General features: G+C 39.2%; 1 protein-coding gene across 30 annotated transcripts in view; it reads left to right on the forward strand.

Annotated features, from left to right (window-relative positions):
- LOC112642035 (tripartite motif-containing protein 77-like) overlaps positions 1-14,653 on the forward strand; it is a 61,729-nt gene extending 47,076 nt beyond the window's left edge. For all 30 annotated transcript variants that reach the window (XM_049099062.1, XM_049099069.1, XM_049099063.1 and 27 more), the window contains 6 exons: positions 7,080-7,482; positions 8,403-8,498; positions 11,273-11,503; positions 11,926-11,948; positions 12,821-12,918; positions 13,970-14,653. In XM_049099062.1, the coding sequence (XP_048955019.1) occupies positions 7,084-7,482; positions 8,403-8,498; positions 11,273-11,503; positions 11,926-11,948; positions 12,821-12,918; positions 13,970-14,478 (1,356 nt within the window). In that variant the 5' untranslated portion in view covers positions 7,080-7,083 and the 3' untranslated portion in view covers positions 14,479-14,653. The remainder of the gene's footprint in view (positions 1-7,079; positions 7,483-8,402; positions 8,499-11,272; positions 11,504-11,925; positions 11,949-12,820; positions 12,919-13,969) is intronic.
- Positions 14,654-19,624: the final 4,971 nt, after the last annotated feature.

Here is a 19,624-nt window from a genome sequence, read left to right on the forward strand (position 1 = left end):
CATTCAAGATGAAAAAGCAAATTAATCATTTTAAAAGAAGTGAATATAGGAAAATATCTTTTTGATTCTGTGTTAGAGATGGATTTCCTGGTGAAGAAAGAAAAAACACATTTTAAATAAGGTTAACTACTGATCAATTGAACTGCAAAAATTTTAAGAATATTGTTTTCAAAAGACACCCTAATGGAAGTGAGGGGTAAAACCAATAAAGGGTGAATCTCCAAAATATGAAAGAGTACTTCCACCTGGAAGAAAACCTGAGATGGCCTTCCCACTATGAAAATCACCTGAAACTGTTACTTCAGAGAAAGGGAAGAAAGCAATAAATGGGAAGATATTCTCAACCTCGCTCATAGAGACAGAAAATTAAAATGACAATCACTGGCATCGGATGAGCATTGAAAATACTAACATATTAAATTATAGTAATAAGACAGGGCAACTCTCCTGGCTGAGCAGAGAAACTGACAGGAGGAGGGGGGAATGTTATGGGAGACTGTTGGGGCAGGAGAGGGGTACGGAGGTGTATCTAGGCAGGTTTGGGTATGCTGGGTCCAATCTTCCCACAAGGTCACCTGAAGGTAACAGGGTGAGTAGGAGACCAGAGGGTGACAGTGCCAGAGCCTGTAGACCAGGGATGCCTGTTGTGCCAGTGCTTGCATTACAGGGAGCCACCCCCCCACTCAGGACATCAAAGGCACTACAGATGTGCAGGACAGGTGCAGAGCTCTTGGCAACTCAACTGTGGCTCTCCGACAATTCCGGAAGCTACAGCAGGAAGAGTCTTGAAGGAGTCTCTTGCAGTTTCCACCATATCTTGCTATTACATATTTTAAAAGTGCATTTTTCCTCCTGTTCTGTCCTCAGCAGCTCTAAATTCTGCATCCTCTAATCACACGAGACCATGTAAGCTCCCTTTCTGAAGCCCAGGCCATCCATTTTAGCCAAGCGCTGTGCTTGGTTCTGTGTCAAATCCAGTGTCCCTACCCTGCCACATGTCTGGCAGTGACAGTGGAGACACAAGATGGCTAGCCCTTTGACAGTTTTGAAAGCATAGGTTGCACTTGTTTCCAAAATGAACTCACATTAGGGGATCTGGTCCAGGCATTGGGGTACAGAGCAGGATTCTCCCACATTGGACAGTGCCCAGGAATCCTTAGGATTGGACAGCACTCAAAGGAATCAGAGACCTCTTACCCAAAGGTACTGGGCAGTACCTCTTGACGGGTCTGATTTGGAAGCTCCTCATGCCCTGGACAAGGGAAAGGGAGGCTGACTTTGCACAAGGGTTCAGCAGTCCCTGCGTGGGAGGATCTCACATGTGAGGACACTAGATGAGACAAGGTAGTGATGGACCTTTGTGTGATGATCTTGGAGCTTCCTGATCTCTTCTTGAAAGGCCTGACATTTGACCCTTTTACTCTAAAAAGGCCACAACTCTATGCTTCTTCCTCCCCTGTGTAGGATCTGGTGTTCAGTGATGACCCATAAGGGGCTTCTCTTCCCACCAAGTACTTCCTAATGAAAGGATATATTGAACGTACTGATCACACACACACACACACAGACACACACACACACCTTGTAGTGGGACCAACTGCTCACAACACTACATGTGCCTAGAAGCTGGTCTCCAGAAACTCAGCCAAAACCCTAGCCCCACTCCACCACCACTGCCAAAGTCTGGCTTACATAATTCACTCAGGAAAATAAATACACAGTAAAAATCAAAGGGAGTTATTGATTCTTAAACCTAGCTGCTCTGAGCACACACACACACAGAGGAAAAAATAGGGAGGAGAGAGAGAGAGAGGACACTAAAATAGCTATATTCAAAGAGGGAGAGATCAACAGATATTTTAATGAAGAGAATATTAGAAGCACATTTAATGAAGAGAAGATAACATTAGAAGCACTCAAGAGTTTAGATGAAATGGACAATTCTGTTAAAAGAGACACAATACAAAGCTCACTGAAGATAACACTGGATACATTTGATATCATTAATGAAATTGAAATTTTAGTATATAAGCCTTCCAATATTAGAATAGTATAAAGATAGAAAGATATAGCTTTCAGAACTTAGACAATAGGCAGCACAGGATAGTAAACCCTGGGAGAGAGGCAGAGTCACAGGCAGAGGGAGAAGCAGGCGTGGGACTCAATCCCGGGTCTCCAGGGTCACGCCCCAGGCGGAAGGCGGCGCTAAACCTCTGAGCCACCCGGGCTGCCCTGTAGTTCATTTTTTAATGAACATGGTTTTACATTAGTAAGGCAGACTTATGATGGTCAATCATTTGTAGTAGTGGAAATAGTGTTTTAAGCTTTTCTTTCTAGGCTAAGCACCATGATCCATTGTTGACTAAATTTGAAAATGTTTTGAAGAGATGGAGCAGGATGCTAGCCTCACCACGATGAGGAATACTTTAAGAGATAGTTGCCCTAAACTTAACAGGAAATATGATATTTCTTTTACAAAAATGTTTATGATGCTTTCTAGGAATTAGTCATGCAGTACATCAACCATGTGATCACTAAATCCACAAAATATCACAAATCTTTCGATTATGTGTATGTATTGAAGAATAAAAGGAAAGGGTATGAGAGGGGATACGGGGTAATGAGAAAAGGAGCAGAGTCTTAGAGAAAGACCAGCAAAAGCTATTTTGTGTTCAGCTTTAGACCAAAGGAGAAAAGTGTTGTATGTTTTCAAAAAGAAAAGAACAGAAAAACTAAAGGGGAAGAATTGTGTGGAGGGCTCACTGAAAAATATAAAACTTTAGAGAATTTTAGTTCAGTTGAGGTGGACAAGATCCATAGAAACAGTAGGATACTTCTGCCAGAGCAGGAGGCGGTATTATCAGGCAGGGGCTTGGCTACACTGGGCTGATAAATGAACTGTGGAGAGCTTTCAGCCTGGTACATAGTAATCGGTTGATGCAATTAGGATTATAATATGATTTTTAAAAAGCATATAAGAAGTTTACATTCTACATTTATTTCAAAAACAACAGATCCATGGGTCACATAGGTTAACTCAAGGCATGGCTTCTCAGTAGTGCCCGGATGTGGCAGATTGATTAAGTGGGTTTAAGATGGTTTCCAATGAGTCATCCACAACAGGGTGTGTCTTCCACTCTGCAAAAATCTAATCATGTGCCCAACACCTTTCCCAAGGATTGATAACTTAATCACTTTGGGAAAATGGGTGTGGTCTTCAGGGACTATAAAGCATCAGGCAAAGAGCCAAGTTCATTCCTCTCCAGAATCCTTGTGTTTGGAGTTGGCTGGGCTGGGGAGACTTTAGAAATTTGCTGCTGTTGAAAGGTGAGTACCTACTCCTTCAACTGACTTCAACAGAATCACTTACTGATAAAGAACGGGAAACTCCATTAACAGTTTCCACAGATGAGCACTCCATACTCATGAAAGCAACTCCTGCGATTTTCTCTTGAAAATAGGAAATGTAATCCATATGTCTGTCTGTTTAGGTTGCTCCCAAAGAATTTGAGTGGGAATGATTTCATTAGTTCTAAATTTAAATTTTACCCCCATAGGTAGATGCAATCTCTTCTCTTTGTATTTATTAAATGAGTTACTAGGATTGTTTCTTTTTCCTCTGTCATTTTTGTGTACTTTGATGTTCATATAGAATCGTGAGGTGCAGAAAGCATTTGCCACGAGATAGCATGCAGTGCTGTGAGCAATGCAACAAATATATGCTAATTGTATTAGTTTTCCATAGATAGTAATTCATCTATCCATGCCTACCACTCTATTCATGTTGTGCCAACTGTATGTACATATTTAAGTACATGTTTGTATAACGGGTCTATATAGAATGCTAGTTCTGTTCAATATGCTCAACTATTCCAGAAACTCTTTGTTAGGTTGAATATTTAAAATGTCTCTTCAGTTTTCCGTTTCAGACCTGGATTTTAGTTTTCAGAGGTAGAGTGTCAAGTGTTTAGGAGCTGGAAAGACATGGAGAACTGATTCATTTCCATATAAGGAAGTTCTGATAGAGGAAGGCTCTCTGCATCCAGGGAACATGAACATAAGGGCCCTTTTTAGTTCAGTGAAATCAATTTGTGGATAGTCCCCACTTTAAGATGGTGGGACGTAGTGATTTTCGACTTTACAGCGATGAGGAAAGGATTCACATTCAGTAGGAACTGAACTTCAGTTGTGTGTTTTGTTTTTTCCTGAGCCAGCAATATGCCCTAAGACACTCTGGTGATGCTGGGCAGCAGTTGAAGCAGCCTCCCTTCCCAGTCAGTCACTGATGCACTTACAACTATCTCTACCCATGCAACCATTCTGTTTCTCACCTTCATTACAGTGTTCTCAATACATTACATGAGATATTCAACACTTTGTTGTACAATGAACTTTCTGTTAGAGGATTTCACCATATTGTAGATGTTAAGTGTTCTGAGCACTTTTAAGGTAGACTAGGCTAAGCTAAGCTACGATGTTCAGTAGGTTGGTCATATTGAATGTGATTTCAACCTATGATATTTTCAAATGACAATGGATTTATTCAGATGTAACCCCATCACAAGTCAAGTAAAAATACATATTTTAAAACACAGTTGTCATTTACTGCTGACGCCATTTTGACTTGAAGTATATATCATTTCATAGAGAACTGGAATCCTAGAAATGAATCTGAATTATGAGTATATTACTAGTGTCTTTTAAATCATTAACTTTTTAAATGTTTCAGTGTTCAGAGGAGATAAATTGATTGCCTTGAAATTTTCAAAATGAAGTTAGTAGATCTGAACAACCTATACTTCATTTAATTTAAAATAGATCAACTTTTTGTATTAAAAATAGAGAGTGAGGAGAGGATCTTCTCAAAGAAATATGCTAGCCATCAAGATGAGTAAATTTGGTTGTGTACTTTGAGTGTGTATACTTTTATCATGGTCACGTTATGAAATGTAAACTATCAAATGATTCTCACTTGTCTTTTTCAAGGCATATTATATATTTTCATGACAACAATTACCTTTAAAAAAACACCTCACTTTATATCATCCTTCAAACTCTGATCTATTGAGTACCAGAATATGGTCTTTTTTTTTTTTTTTTTTTACCATGATATCTTATAATAGATTAGTTTATCAGTGTTCAGAGATCAGTACACGTTGCTTGGTTTAATGTTAATCATGGACTCTAATTTTAGTTTTGAATTTTATTTTGTTTTCTTTCTTTTTTGTCAGTAAGATCTATATTTGTGCAAAGGATCAATCATTTATTCAATGTGTGATTTTTAGACAAGTAACTTATTTTATTCACGCCATGTTAAGTTTCCTCATTATAAAGTGTTGGTAGAAATACAACATATGTCACTAGCATTGCTGAGGAGACTAGGACAGGTAATCCAGATAAGAGGAATCAGTCCATACTTAAAATTAGAAAATAGTATAGCTTCTACTATTATCATTTTTAAAAGATATTTTATTTATTTAATAGAGAATGAGAGAGCACGAGTTGTGGCAGGGGGATGGCAGAGAGAGAGGGGGGAGGGAGGGAGAGAGGGAGAGAGAGAGAGAGAGAGAGAAGCAGACTCCCCACTGAGCAGGGAGCCAGATGCGGGAAGAGATCCCAGAACTCTGGGATCATAACCTGAGCCGAAGGCACATTGCTAAAGCGACTGAAGCACCCAAGTGCCCCTACTATTATCATTTTCATATTATCAATCTCATTAAAGTTTTCAATCTAGAAATGACTATATTCATAATGAATTCTTGGCCAGGGTTTAGCCCATTCTACACAAGCTAATTTAACCTTTCTCTTGTCCATCAAACTATCTCCTCATGATGGGCAGGTTTGAGTAGAAGACCCTATGTTCCATATCACTGAAATGGTATGTTCATCAAAGAGAAGGCCATAAACCCCATCTCACCAAAGTGCTATTCGTAAAATATCTGTAGGCATCATCACCTCATTGTTACCCTTTTTTCAAAGAATTATCTTAAAGCCGACTTTATAACTCATGGTAACTAAAATAATGTATTCTTTAAAAATTTAAGTATAATTTCATATATTAATTGGTAATAAAGTAGGAGTTTATTAACAATTTTTGGAGTAATACAGTTTTAGCCAATGACTTTCATATCCATTGATGATTATTGCCAGAAAATATGTTTACTTATGATGCTTGTAAAAGAATTTTAATATTTCCTCAATTTCTCTTACATGTATTGATTGTCAGTCCAAGAGTTGCTTAATTAACGCCTTGGTAACATGGTTAAATGCCCAGCTCTTTCATTTCTCTGTCACACTCAGGGTCTATTTTTTGGTCTCTAGGCAAGTGCACATTGTGGTCACAAAATAACAGCCCCATGCATCACATTCAACACATGTTCCCCCCAAATTCCAGAGTAATATGATCAGTTGACTCTTCCTAATGTTTCTTTTCAGGATCCAAGAAACATTTCACAAAATCCTCTTAATAGTATTTCCTTCAAATCTTATTGGCTGTATAAGGTCAAGTGGCCTATAACCAATTACTGGCAGATGGATAAGGATGATTGCACTTGGTGAACTATGACTCACAATCCATGGCTGGCAATTGGATCTGTACTACATTCTCAGGTCCACTTAGAAGAGGGGATAAATAAACAAAATGGGAAATTAAAGGGGGTTGTAACCCTGATATGAAGGCTATTTTTTTTACTGATGATGACAGAGAGAGAGAGGCAGAGACCTATGTCTCTGCAGAGGGACAAGCATGCTCCCTATGGGGAGTCAGATGCAGGACTTGGTCCCAGGACCCTGGATCACAACCTGAGCCGAAGGCAGATGCTCAACCACTGAGCCACCCAGGTACCCCAGGAAGGCCGTGTTCAACAAATCACTATGCTTGCTGAAGAACTTGAGGGCTCTGTTCTTCAGCAATGTCTTTCTATTATATGAAAACAGCTATCTTGCTGTATATGCTAGGAAATTCATACATACAGGAAGGAAATGATGCTCACACCTCTCAGTATTTTTAATGGTTTTGAATATGTACTTTTTTCAAGACCATTGACAAACTAATTTTCTCTACATTTTTCTTTCCTCAGAGTCATGGATTCCAACATCGACCAGGATGAATTATTTTGCTCCATATGTGAGAATTATTTCATAGACCCAGTCACTATAGGTTGTGGGCACAGCTTTTGTAGGCCTTGTCTTTGTATCTTCTGGGAGGAAGCCCCTTATCCTCCTTACTGCCCTGTGTGCAGGGAAACATCTCATCAAATGTTTAAAACCAACATTGTTTTGAAGACACAAGTGTTCCTTGCCAGATGGGCAAGACCTTACTGCTTACCGAGCTCTGCAGAACAGATGTGTGAGATACACATGAAAACAAAGAATTTCTTCTGTGAGGTTACAAAAGACCTGCTCTGTCTGCACTGCTGTACATCTAAGGAGCATGTGGTCCATAATCATTGTTCCATTGGTTGGACTGCTGAGGGGTACCGGGTAAGCAATGGCTGAGAGGGAAGTTTGAATCTGGGAGATCTGATATGTGAAAGATTAGAAAAGAAAGTGAAGATAATTTCTATTTATCTATGCGTCATACAGAGCAGATAATAATTGGCATTATGTGCTAGAAACTTGGGTAAGCTATTGTAAAAAGATGTTGTCCGCCCCCCTCCCCCCCACAGCACTTACATTTTCATGGTTATAGTCTTACAACTCAAGTTGGTGGTGGTGATGATGTTGATTACAGTAGGAACTGCAACAATTCCTTGCAAGACCAAGATGGACTAATCTGTTAGTTTCAGGCATGGTTGTTGTCCATTATACCCACAGTTGCAAAAAGCCTAATCTAATGGAGTCTACTTAGAAACGCTGGCTCTTGGTTAAAATAATAGGTTACTAGGAGACAAAAACTGACCACAAGACAACAAAAAGTTAGACAGCTTCCATTTAGTGAAAATTGGTTTGGTGACATAAAGTTTGAGGGCCAGTTGCCTACATAGTGAGACACCCTTTCCAACTGTAGGTTTACTTTGTGGTTATAAAAGTCCTCCAAGGGATCCCTGGGTGGCACAGCGGTTTAGCGCCTGCCTTTGGCCCAGGGCGCGATCCTGGAGATCCGGTATCGAATCCCACGTCAGGCTCCCGGTGCATGGAGCCTGCTTCTCCCTCTGCCTGTGTCTCTGCCTCTCTCTCTCTCTCACTGTGTGCCTATCATAAATAAATTAAAAAAAAAATAAGTCCTCCAATTTGACATTGGGCTTAACAATGACATGCCCTGGCACTTTGCCCTGTCTAGTATCTAGATTACTAGAGATGGCAAATGCATTTATCTTGCATTCCCTTCCCTCTTCATCTCTAAAGTTATGACATTTTCAATAACACTTTTTCTAATGTTCATATTCATGATTCTTTTGTAGCAAAATCTCCTGAAACAAATGAGATCTCTGTGGGAACAGACACAAGAAAATCGGAGAAATCAAAAAAGAGAGACCAGCAAAGTCAGAACATGGAAGGTAAGCAAGGGATTCTGTTTTCTTCAGCACCAGCTTCCAATACTCACTGATTATACTTCAGCTAAATCATAATGTTCATAGTCTTCTATGAGTGTGTAACCAACAGCAAACTGGTTCCATCTAATCAGGCAAATATGTCAGGGAAGTATGTAAATTTGTTAGGATTTCTTCCTAAAATCAAAACAACAAGCTCATGGAAGTTATTCCTGGATAAGATCATACCAATCCAACAGGTATAGAAAATTCACTTTAATCAAGGTAGACAATAATTAATAGATGAGATAAACCTAGAGTTTCTTAGAGGTAAAGAAATCTTTGAAAATGCAAAAGATATTATCTGATTACTTCAGTAATTGGACAATTTGAAAATGCTAATTCATGAGGATATCAAGTAGGTAAATACATGAGGATTGAAGTCTAGTAAGTAGTGCAATCCTGAACATGATCATATAAAGTTCATATTGGTTCACATGTATAAGAGATGAAATGTTGAGAGATATGGCTAGTAATGTAGCATTCATTAATTGAAAATGCAGCCTAAATCAATGACTGAAAATGTGGATCTATCATTGGTGGATTCAAAAATATGGATTGAATACCACTAATTAGAGGTGAAAAAAAAGTTTAGCTATATTTTTTAATTCAAGAATTCCTAATGGAAACATACAAGCAAGCAATATTAAAGAACATTGTCACCACTAATAAAGGGATCCAAATGGGGCTGTGGGAATGACAAGGTGATATAACAAAATTATTTTCATTATTTAAAGGTGATATCCTTAAGTAGATAACTTACAATATATTTTCCTTGAAATATCCAGTACTTACTTTGTCTAGTAACTTTTCTAAGCCATTATAGAAATAGACAAAAGCAATAGATTGCCTCTAATTCAAGGAGCTCATGAAGTAGTTGGGAAAAGCACTCAACTAGTCAAAATATAAAATTTAGAGTAGCCATCATCGTGACAAATGCTTTTGAGAAAAATACAATAGGAAAATAAATAACAAAGGTAGCTTTGACAAAATTGAGTGTTCAATATGATGATTAGAAAAGCTTACTCTATGGATGATCACATTTGGGCAGACACCTGCATAAGGTCAGAAATTAAGGTACATGGCTAATTGGGGAAATAGCTTCTTAGGAAGGTAATTAAACACCTCTCAAACTAAACTGATTATTTCCCCCACACTTACCTTTGTTTTTGCATTGTGAAGACAATAAAGGAAAATGAATGAGGGTAGAGACATTTAAAATCAGAGCTAAAAACCGAGAGTGAGCTATGTATTAGAAGTACAGTTGAAGTAAGCATGCTGAGCGCATATAAGATCTACTAAAAGTTCACTGAAAATACTGACATTTATTATGACTGGTATAATGAGGAGAAGGATCCAAGTGGAACACAAAGGCCCAAAGATAATTACATGTCATTTTACTGAAGGTTTATCTAATATACGCTAAGAGGTTGAACTAAACTGAATACAATCAAAATCTTCTGAAGTTGCTTAAGCAAAGAAGAGATATTATCACATTTCTCTTTTGGCAAGTTCATTCAGATTGCGGTTTAGACAAAATACTGATTTGAAGACTTCAAAATGAAATTCAGGGAAGCAAATAGGAGAGTTGAGGATCCCTAAGAAGAAAGGTCTAGAACAAACTGACCACAAGTAATGAGAAGTGGAAGGATTCCAGGGATAGTCTTTGTAGTAAAGAAATGTCAGAAAATGTGATTTATGTGAGTGTAGCATGTTAAAGGGGTAAAAAGAGAGAGAGAGAGAGAGACAGGTGTTGATTGGCATTGGAATATAATCTAGGTTAGAAATGGAGGTGATATAGATGGTTTGGGGTAAGGTAATATTGGTTTGAGAAATGTGGCCCTTTAAGTTCCTGGGAAGTACCCTGAGAAAACTTAGAAACATGGGTATAAAAAAATCATGTGGATTCAATAAAGAATCTCTTTAGTTAAAACAAGAGTGGAAAGGAGAATTCACTCACATGATGAAAGCCTGAGAGTTTCACAAACGAGTCTAGTGAATGTTGACCTATGACCAAGAAATATATTTTGTTGATGGTAAAAATGGCAGCACAAAACCAAGATATCAGGTCAACCAGATATATTTTGTTTTTTGTTTTAATGTCAAAACCATGTGAGTGAATAAAGCATGTTTACCAGTTCGGAGGAAAATAGAAAAGGTAAAGTGAAAAAAAGTGCGAAGGGGGAATTAATAGGAGAAGGTGGTTGTATGTTGACTATTGTCTCTGAGGATAGTGTGAGAGTCAGCTAAGAAAGGGAGTGTACCGTCTTGGCCAGGAAGAGTTGAGCTGCACTCATACACACCAGGTTCTGGTCTGCATGCATGCAGTTTGTGGATGTGGAAGGAAACATTTAGGAAGGTCTTCTCTTATTCTAGGAAGTAATATTTGCTATTATTTTCTTAAAGCAAAGAGTGAGTCTACAGCTAAAGCATCTGGGCATAGAAGAGACTAAATGGATTTAGTAATGAAGGTTCTTAGTATATTATTCAAGCCAATTATTATATCACAAATGCTTATTAGGAAAATGTAGGAATTTGGGGAAGGAGTTCAAAGTCAAGGTTTTGACCTCTTGTGCAATAAAAGGACAAATGAGTAGAAAAAGGGTGGGGGCAGAAAGATGTCCCAGTTTCTGTTTTCAAGGGATGTACCAAGTTGGCTAAATGCCAGAGACAAATAGTAGATGGTATGACAGAGATAGAATCAGCCCCACTCTATGATCTAACTAAGCCTCTCCCTTCAGGGTTATGTGAGTCTGCGGAGGGAGATGATCCGTGCTGAGTATCAGAAGGTGTGCCACTTGCTTTATGAGGAAGAGAGACGTTATTTAGAAGGAATAGAACGGGAAAGCAAAGAGATTTTTCAACGACTCAAAGAAAGTGAGGAAAACATGGACCTAAAGGGGAAACTGCTAAGAGGAATGTATGAGGACCTCAAGAAAATGTGCCAAAAACCAGACATGGAGCTGCTCCAGGTAAGGACTGAGGAAAGAAGAGTCACCGTGCTGCCTAGATAACATCCATAACCTCTTTGCCCTCTCTCACAACTGTGCAATGGTACTTTCTGAAACTGTGGTAAGGGTTTTCCCTGTCACAGTGTTTCTGGTGACCAGGCTAAAGTCTGTGAAATTCTGTGGAAAAGCAAACTACAAACACTCCTCAAGTTGCAATATACGTCCAATTACTGACCACAGCAACCAAGAAGCTAGCTGAAGACATATGGATTTGTCTGAACACTTGGCCAAACTGAGAAATTTGGGCATCTATAAAGTTCATTTTCCCTTTCTGTTTCCATGAATACGGGCTTACTCACCCTTGGATTAGGTTAATGAAATCTCTACTGTGAATCTTGTCATGAATACTAAGACTCTTTCTTTTCTCCCTCTTCTCTTTACAGCATTTTGAAAGTGCATTAAAAAGGTGAGTTTGCCTCTACATAAAAGATTTAAGAATTATTTATTAGTGATCAGACTGTTGATGCTGAAATAGGAGCATAATTTATTATGATAACAAAACCTGTTTCATAATACATTTATTTTCCCCAATCTCACAAAGAAGAAAAGCGTTTGCTGTTTTGTGTAAGGTGGGGTTGGACAAGGGTCTGTGGAAGCCCATGCAGTTGCCAGGGTTCTGTGCACCAGTGGCATGAAGGCAACTGCTAGTCCTGATTTTAATTCTTGCCAGTAAGTGTAAGAATACATTAAGGATATGGCCTGAAGCCACGCTAGTCTTCTGTGGGAGAAATAGGTATTTTCAAGAAGCCTAAAGTGGGGGAGAAAGAGAAGAGGCATGGGGGAGGACCATCTAGGGCTTGGCTCCCACAGTTAGCAGGCGGCAGACTCCCAACTTCACCAGGAAGGGCTGGATGTGGCACTTCCTGAAGCTGGGTCCTCCGAAGCAGAATCTCTGCCCAACCTGAGCTCCTCACCCCCTTGCTGTGATATGTGAACACGGAGCATCTCGGAGGTGACTAGTGTGGATTAAAAATCAAACTGTCCTCTCCATGTCCTCAGTTCAGGCCATTTTGCATCATCCATGCTTGGCTGATAGAACCAGATCCTGAAATTGTATGCTAGGGTTGAAGTGTCAGGAAGTAGAATTGGGTTTCATTTGCTCTTTAGAAAATGAATGGATATTTGCTACATTCCTTCATTTGTGCAGTTACATTCATCACCTCTGATCCCAGACATGAGGATTTTAATGAAGCATCTTCCCTAGGATGTCGATTACATGCCATCACTGTCATGAAAACGTTGAGCTCAGAAACAGTAATGAACTGCTCTTATTTGCAGGAGTGAAGCAGTACAGCAGCACCTGCCTCAACCCGTGGACGCACAGCTCAGCTCATGGCCCATCACTGGGCTGATAGAGAGGCTCAGCCAATTTCTTGGTAAGAGACCATCCTTTGGTGGTATAGTTATACAGTCTCCTCAGCTAGTGTCCTAGCGGGTAATGTTTCCCCAAAGCAGAGTTTATGATTTCATATCTGGGAAGGTAATAGCCTATTTTGCCTTGATACAAAGATGATGCATGTGGCAAAACAATTAATATCTGAAGAAAAGCCCAATAGAATAGATTGTAACAAGCTACCTGGAAGTAGACAATAGGAAAGATACTAGAGAGGCTGCAGTGTGCCGGGATACCATGTTAACTGTTGTATGAAACATAAATCTTCATGCACCCTCAGTATATTCCAAGTTTAGGTTTGTGGTTTATTCTGGTAGTTAGATGATGAGTTTTCCTCTCCTTTTGTTTTCAAAAATGTTTCATAACAAATCACTTTACATGGCACAATCTTTATTCACATAATCCAAAAGTACTTTGTATAGAATCAATAGTATTAAACACATAAAGTGAATACTTACAACACCACAGTCAGCTGACCACTTATTTCACTAGATTTATCTCTTTTCTTTCAAAAGTTGCACTAGCTCACAAACCTTCTATTTATGAAAAAATAGGAATTTTTCTTTCAGTTTATCTTGCCTTGTCGTATTTTGGTGAAAAATAGTTAAATAGGAGACAAAGTGATCACTCCGTAGGAGTTATTGTTATTAGGAGCTATTATTATTTTATGAGAAGATGGCCTGGCTACATTGTATTACTAAAGATCTCTCAACTGCAAATATTTCAGAGAAAAAAAAACAGAGCTTAGCATATCTGTCTTTTTGTTATATATTAAGAAAGTTCATATATTTCTTCCATTTTTTTCTGCTTAGAGATTTGCTTGTTTTATTTTTATTTATTTATTTATTTTTTTTGAGATTTGCTTGTTTTAAAGACAGTCCAGTAGACATTGACCTACAGTAGATTTCTAGAGCTTGCTCACTGCCCTGGCCCTCATTTCCAGGGATAAGCTAGAAACCCAGACACTATATAAAGGCCATGTCCATCACGAATCAACATCATATGCTAACGTGAGTGTTTCTTTCCTCCTGCAGTGCCCATTTTTTTTGAAAATGAAGTAACCACCCGTCACGTCCCACTCTTTGAAGATCTGAGACATTTGCACGTCAGTCCCAATCATCCTGATGTTGTCACTAATACAAAAAGATCTAACTATTTTCTGGCATGGGGAGCCCAGACATTTACTTGTGGTCAACATTACTGGGAAGTGGATGTGGGGAACTGTCAAAACTGGGTCCTTGGATTTTGTGATGATTCTTGGACAATGACGAATGACATGGTGCTTGACTCAGAAGGAATTTTTCTACTCTTTTGTATCAAAGAGGACAATCAGTGTAGTCTCTTTACCTCCTCCCCACTGTCCCCTCAGTATGTGCAAAGGCCTCTGGGCCACGTGGGAGTGTTCCTGGATTATGAGCGTGGTGTAGTGAGCTTTGTGCATGTGGCTAGTAGCTCTCTCATTTGCAGTTTCCTCTCCTGTTCCTTCTCTTGTCCTCTCCGACCTTTTCTATGCTCTGCTCCCTCATATGAGGGATGTGTCTGAACTCGACTGCAAGTGTCAGGAACATCTTACCCAAGGTAGCTTGAAGAAATGCCTATTGATTTTCTTTCCCTTCTTCCTTTATCAAAAACATTGACTTCTTTCAAAGACTTGATAATTGTAAGTGTTTACATTTGTTTCCATTTTCTTTAAATAAAAACAATCTCTTAGAAAACAATCATCTGTGTTCTATGTCTTGTCCTTTCACTTGACTTCTAAGATGGTGGAAGTGAAGAATATCTGAGTGAGTTTACTCAGCTGCGTGGGCTAAAGCAAGAGGACAGTTTTCTTCTCACTGACAGATGTGGAATTCTCTTCCCTCTGCTCTCCATCTGCTCAGGCATGTTTCTCCCCCAGGGTTCGGTTTTAAAATTTCTCTTCTTTGTGGAATGATTCTTAAAGCTTTTGGATATGTTGAGATCTCCTGATTGTGTGGACTCAGAAGGCCTTATAGAGTTTGTGAAGTCCACAAGCTGATATTGTCCTTTTCCTCAGGTTTACCTATTACAGGAGAGGAAGGTATATGTCAGCCTTATATACAGATGTATTTCAAGTAGTTAGCTTCCAGGTTAGGATATAATAACATTCGATTGTTTGAATAAATTCATAGGTGTTACAAGATAACAGAAAAGGACATGCTCTACCACTGTCAAAAAGTGTGCTATATGTAATCAAAATTAAATGGGACTATCAGGAAGAGTATTATTTAATAAAAATGTGAATTGGGCTGCCTTTATAATTTATAAGCTCAGCAAATTATAACAGACACAGACGAGATATTTATCTAAACAGAATGACATCAATATAGATAATAATACTGCATCTGGGAATTTTCAGTAATTTTAATGTATATCTTAAATTTGTGTGTACTAGTCTGCACAGTGAAAGTAATTGCTATGGAAAATAAAGAACACTTAAAAGACCAAATTGCATTTAAATTGGTTTTAAAGTTAATCAGATCTCACCAGGTTGAAAAGAATGGTATATTAAACTGTTACAACAACAAAAACACGTTTATTACATTTATTTTTTATTCAGAATCATATACATAATGCTGAATAACTTATATTTAATTCTCTTATTGGAAGTTATAGCATACAATAAATACAACCAGAGTTTTAGATCTTTGGATTGGGGTTTATTTAAAAGTCTCTTTTCATGACAGGATATCTAGAAAGTGTCTGAGAATGTCTGAGGCCACCCATGGGTGGTAAATTTCATCCAGGAGTTTAATGACAGATGATTTGCAGGATGGATTGTCTGACAGAAGCAATTTGAACATATAATTCTGTAGTACATTAATGTTTTAATGTCATATACTTAATCATTCTTACATTTTATTTGGTTTAATTATATATCAGAATAAAAATTAGGATGAAAAAATACAACAATAAGGGAGAGTAGCAAACTTTTTTTGCGAAAGATAAATAAAACCAGCTAAATTGAAGTGAAGTTTAAATAATTTGTATTTCGGGCAGCCCTGGTGGCGCAGCGGTTTAGCGCTGCCTGCAGCCCGGGGTCTGATCCTGGAGACCTGGGATTGAGTCCCGCGTCAGGCTCCCTGCATGGAGCCTGCTTCTCCCTCTGCCTGTGTCTCTGCTTCTCTCTATGTGTCTCTATGAATAAATAAATAAAATCTTAAAATAAATAAATAATTTGTATTTCATTTCCGTTCATCATAGAAAATCACTATCATACAATGTGTTCTTGAGAATGAATTACTTTATAACAGTACTCTTAAAAAGAATTGATGTTAATTCTTAATAGTTAACAATAACTCCTGGACATATTAGTGAGAATGCATCAAAAAATAACTAGTATTTATAGAAAGCATGCATGGGTAGACAGTGAATGGCAGGAGTTTAAATTAAATAGTATTTCAGTCTTTATAATGACTATATGCACAATAGAGTAAAACTTTATATTCTTCAGATGAGGATAATGAGGAAAGAGTTAAGAAATGAATTTAATTTGCCATATACTTAACTCTGAAACTACACTGTGTTGAAAGTTTCTGTCAAGTAGCACCTTCTTTTATTAAGATAGAAGTGTTTGGGATAGTGGTGAAGATGGTGAAGAATAGGGTGACCCTAAGCTTGCCTCCTCCCTTGAACACAGCAGATAAATATCAAATAATTCTGAATACCCAAGAAATTGATCAGAGGACTGAGAGAACAAAGGTGCACATCTACAAGCCGAAAACATGACCACCTTGTGGAAGATAGGAAGTGGGGACAATTGATTTATGGGAGAAAAGAGCCAAGGGTGTTGCAGAAGGGAGACAGTCCTGATTGTGGAGAGAGGAACAAGAGAAAAGAGTGAAAACACACACAGGAGATTGCCCAGGCAATACTCTTCCCCAAAACTATTCACTGGGGAAAAAGAGAGGGTTTAAATATCACAGTTTTGTTTTGTTTTTTTTATAAACAGGAGAGCACAGGGTTTGAAGTTTTGGAGGTCAGCACCATTGGCAGGGTCATGCCTATGAGCTGAGTAGTGCTCCAGCAGGGAATGAGGTCAGAGTCCCAGAGCAGGCAGCATGGTATGAGGATCCCCTGGGTTGCATGAGGAGAAACAGTTCCCCTGCTTGGAGTGTAGGGGCAGAGGTAATACAGCCTCTCAGCAGACACAAGACCCTGCAGGCACCATTGAACTGCCCGGCTCACCAGCATAGGAGCAAAGATGCTGGCTAAGGGCAGCAAACCTTAGCACTAGCTTTGTCCTGTGGTTTACTATAAACTCTGAACAGCTGGTGGTCAAGCGACTGTTTTCTGAGATAAACCATCATTGGTTTATTGGTTGCAGTGCTATCGACCCTCCCTAGAGGATCATCATGGGGCTGTGCCATGGGGGTGGGGGGGATCTCGGAAGTTTAGAGTTTTGAAACATAGCCATGCCTGAGATAAAACACAGGGGTGATGTACTGCCTGGCAGGCAGACAGGTTGGACATAGGGTGAAGGCAGGGATCTGACAGAAGCTGGGGACACAGGAGGGGTGATTATTTGCTCATCTGTGAGGTCTTCCTGAGAAGTGGCAGGCATCATCCCCTGGCTCCAGAGACAAGAGAGTGGGGTGGATGAAGCCATTTTTACAACTTGCCCCCCATCACCGACCAACCTCAGTGAGCTAAACGCCACCACCGGGTGGAGATTGGAGCTGCTACACCAACCCTTGGCCACTTGCACCATGGAGGTGCATTTCCACTAGGGTGATTTGGCCTGTGAATCAGCACAACAGGCCTTTCCCCCAGAAGACCAGTACAGACCCCTCACACATACCGGGTCTACTGATCACAGAGTGCCTCAAAGCTTCTGCTCTTGGGGAAGTGGGACCTAGCTTCCTTTTTCTTATTTTTAAATTTCTCATTATTTTTGTTATATATTTACTTTTATTTTTTGGATCTAGCTTCTTTTCACAAGCAGACCAAAATACACCCAGGATCTTTTTTGTTTGTTTGTTTTTCTGGAAAAAATAACAAGATGGGAATTCATCCCAAAAGAAAGAAGAGGAAGTAGAAATAATGGCCAAGGACTTAATCAATAGAGATATAAGTAAGATATCTGACCTAGCTTTTAAAATAACCATTATAAGAATATTATCTGGGCTTCAAAAAGCACAGAAGACACTGGAGAATCCCTTACTGTAGATAAAGGAGCTAAAGTCTGGTCAGGCCAAAATTAAAAATGCTAACTGAGATGCAAACCGGAATAGATGTCATAAAATGAGGATGGATGAAGCAGAGGAGTAAATCAGTGATATAGAAAATAAAATTATGGAAAATAATGAAGCTAAAAAGAAGAGGGAAAGAGAAGTATTGGGTTATGAATGTAGACTTAGGGAACTCAGCAACTTCTTAAAACAATAACATTCATATGATAGGAGTCTCAGACGATGAAGAGAGAGAAAAGGGGGCAGAAGGTTTATTTGAGCAAACTGTAAGTGAAAACTTCTGTAATCTGGGGAAGGTTAGAGACATTGAAATCCAAGAAGCACATAGAACTCCTATTAAATTCAACAAAAGCTAGCCATTGCTAAGACATATCATAGTCAAATTCACGAAATACACAGAAAAGGAAAGAATCATGGAAACAGCAAGGGGAAAAATGTCCTTATCCTACAAGGAAAGATAGATCAGATCCATAGCAGATCTGTCCACAGAAACTTGGCAGGCCAGAAGAGAATGGCAGGGTATATTCAATATGCTGAATGGGAAAATATGCAGCCAAGAATACTTTAGCCAGCAAGGCCGTATTCAGAATACAAGGAGAAAGGGTTTCTTAGGAAAAAAAAAATAAAATAAAATAAAGGAGTTCATGACCACTAACCCAGCCCTGCAAGAAATATTAAAAGGAGTTTAAAAAAAGAGCAAAAGCAAGAAAGACTAGAAAGGAACAGAGAACATCACCGACTTTACAGGTAACACAGTGGCAGTATAAATTTGTATCTTTCAATAATCACTCTGAATGTAAATGGACTAAATTCTCCAATCAAATGACAAAGGGTATCAGAATGAATAGAACAACAAGACCCAGAGGAGAGGCAATATGGTGGAGAAGTAGGGGTCCTCATTTTATCTGGTCCCCTAAATTTAGCTAGATAACTATCAAACCATCCTGAACACCTATGAATTCAACCTAAGATCTAAAGAAAGAATGGATGAAACTACAAATAGAGAAGTGACCACTTTTTGCAGGGTAGGAGTGCAGAGAAGAGATTTGGAGGTGATATATCAGAAGATAAACAGTAGAGGGAGGGAACCTTTGTAAGCCAGCTACAGGGAAGGGATGCAGCCCTGGAGCTCAAAATAAAAACCTTTAGAAATCTGCTCCTGTGAGAGACTTCCCCACCTGAAAGGTGGTCAGTGGTGGAGCAGGGCAGAATTGCAGGAGACACAGGGTGGGGGTGGGGGTCCCAATATTCCTGGAGGAATAGAAAGAACAGGGGTGCCTGAGGCAGCAGACTTTCCTGAATGAGGAAATGAATTTAGGTCAGCAAGCCTGGGAGAAGGCTTAGCTTGTTTTGCCATAAACCAAGAACTGTGGCTGGATCAGGTGGCCAGTCTCCACTTTGGTTCCCTGCAAAGGACTGGAATGTAGAACCCTCTGTCTTCTTCTGGGAGGGGCAGAGCGGGTGCACACACAGGCCAGC

Source organism: Canis lupus, chromosome 21 (assembly GCF_003254725.2).
Source record: "Canis lupus dingo isolate Sandy chromosome 21, ASM325472v2, whole genome shotgun sequence".
NCBI lineage: Eukaryota > Metazoa > Chordata > Mammalia > Carnivora > Canidae > Canis > Canis lupus.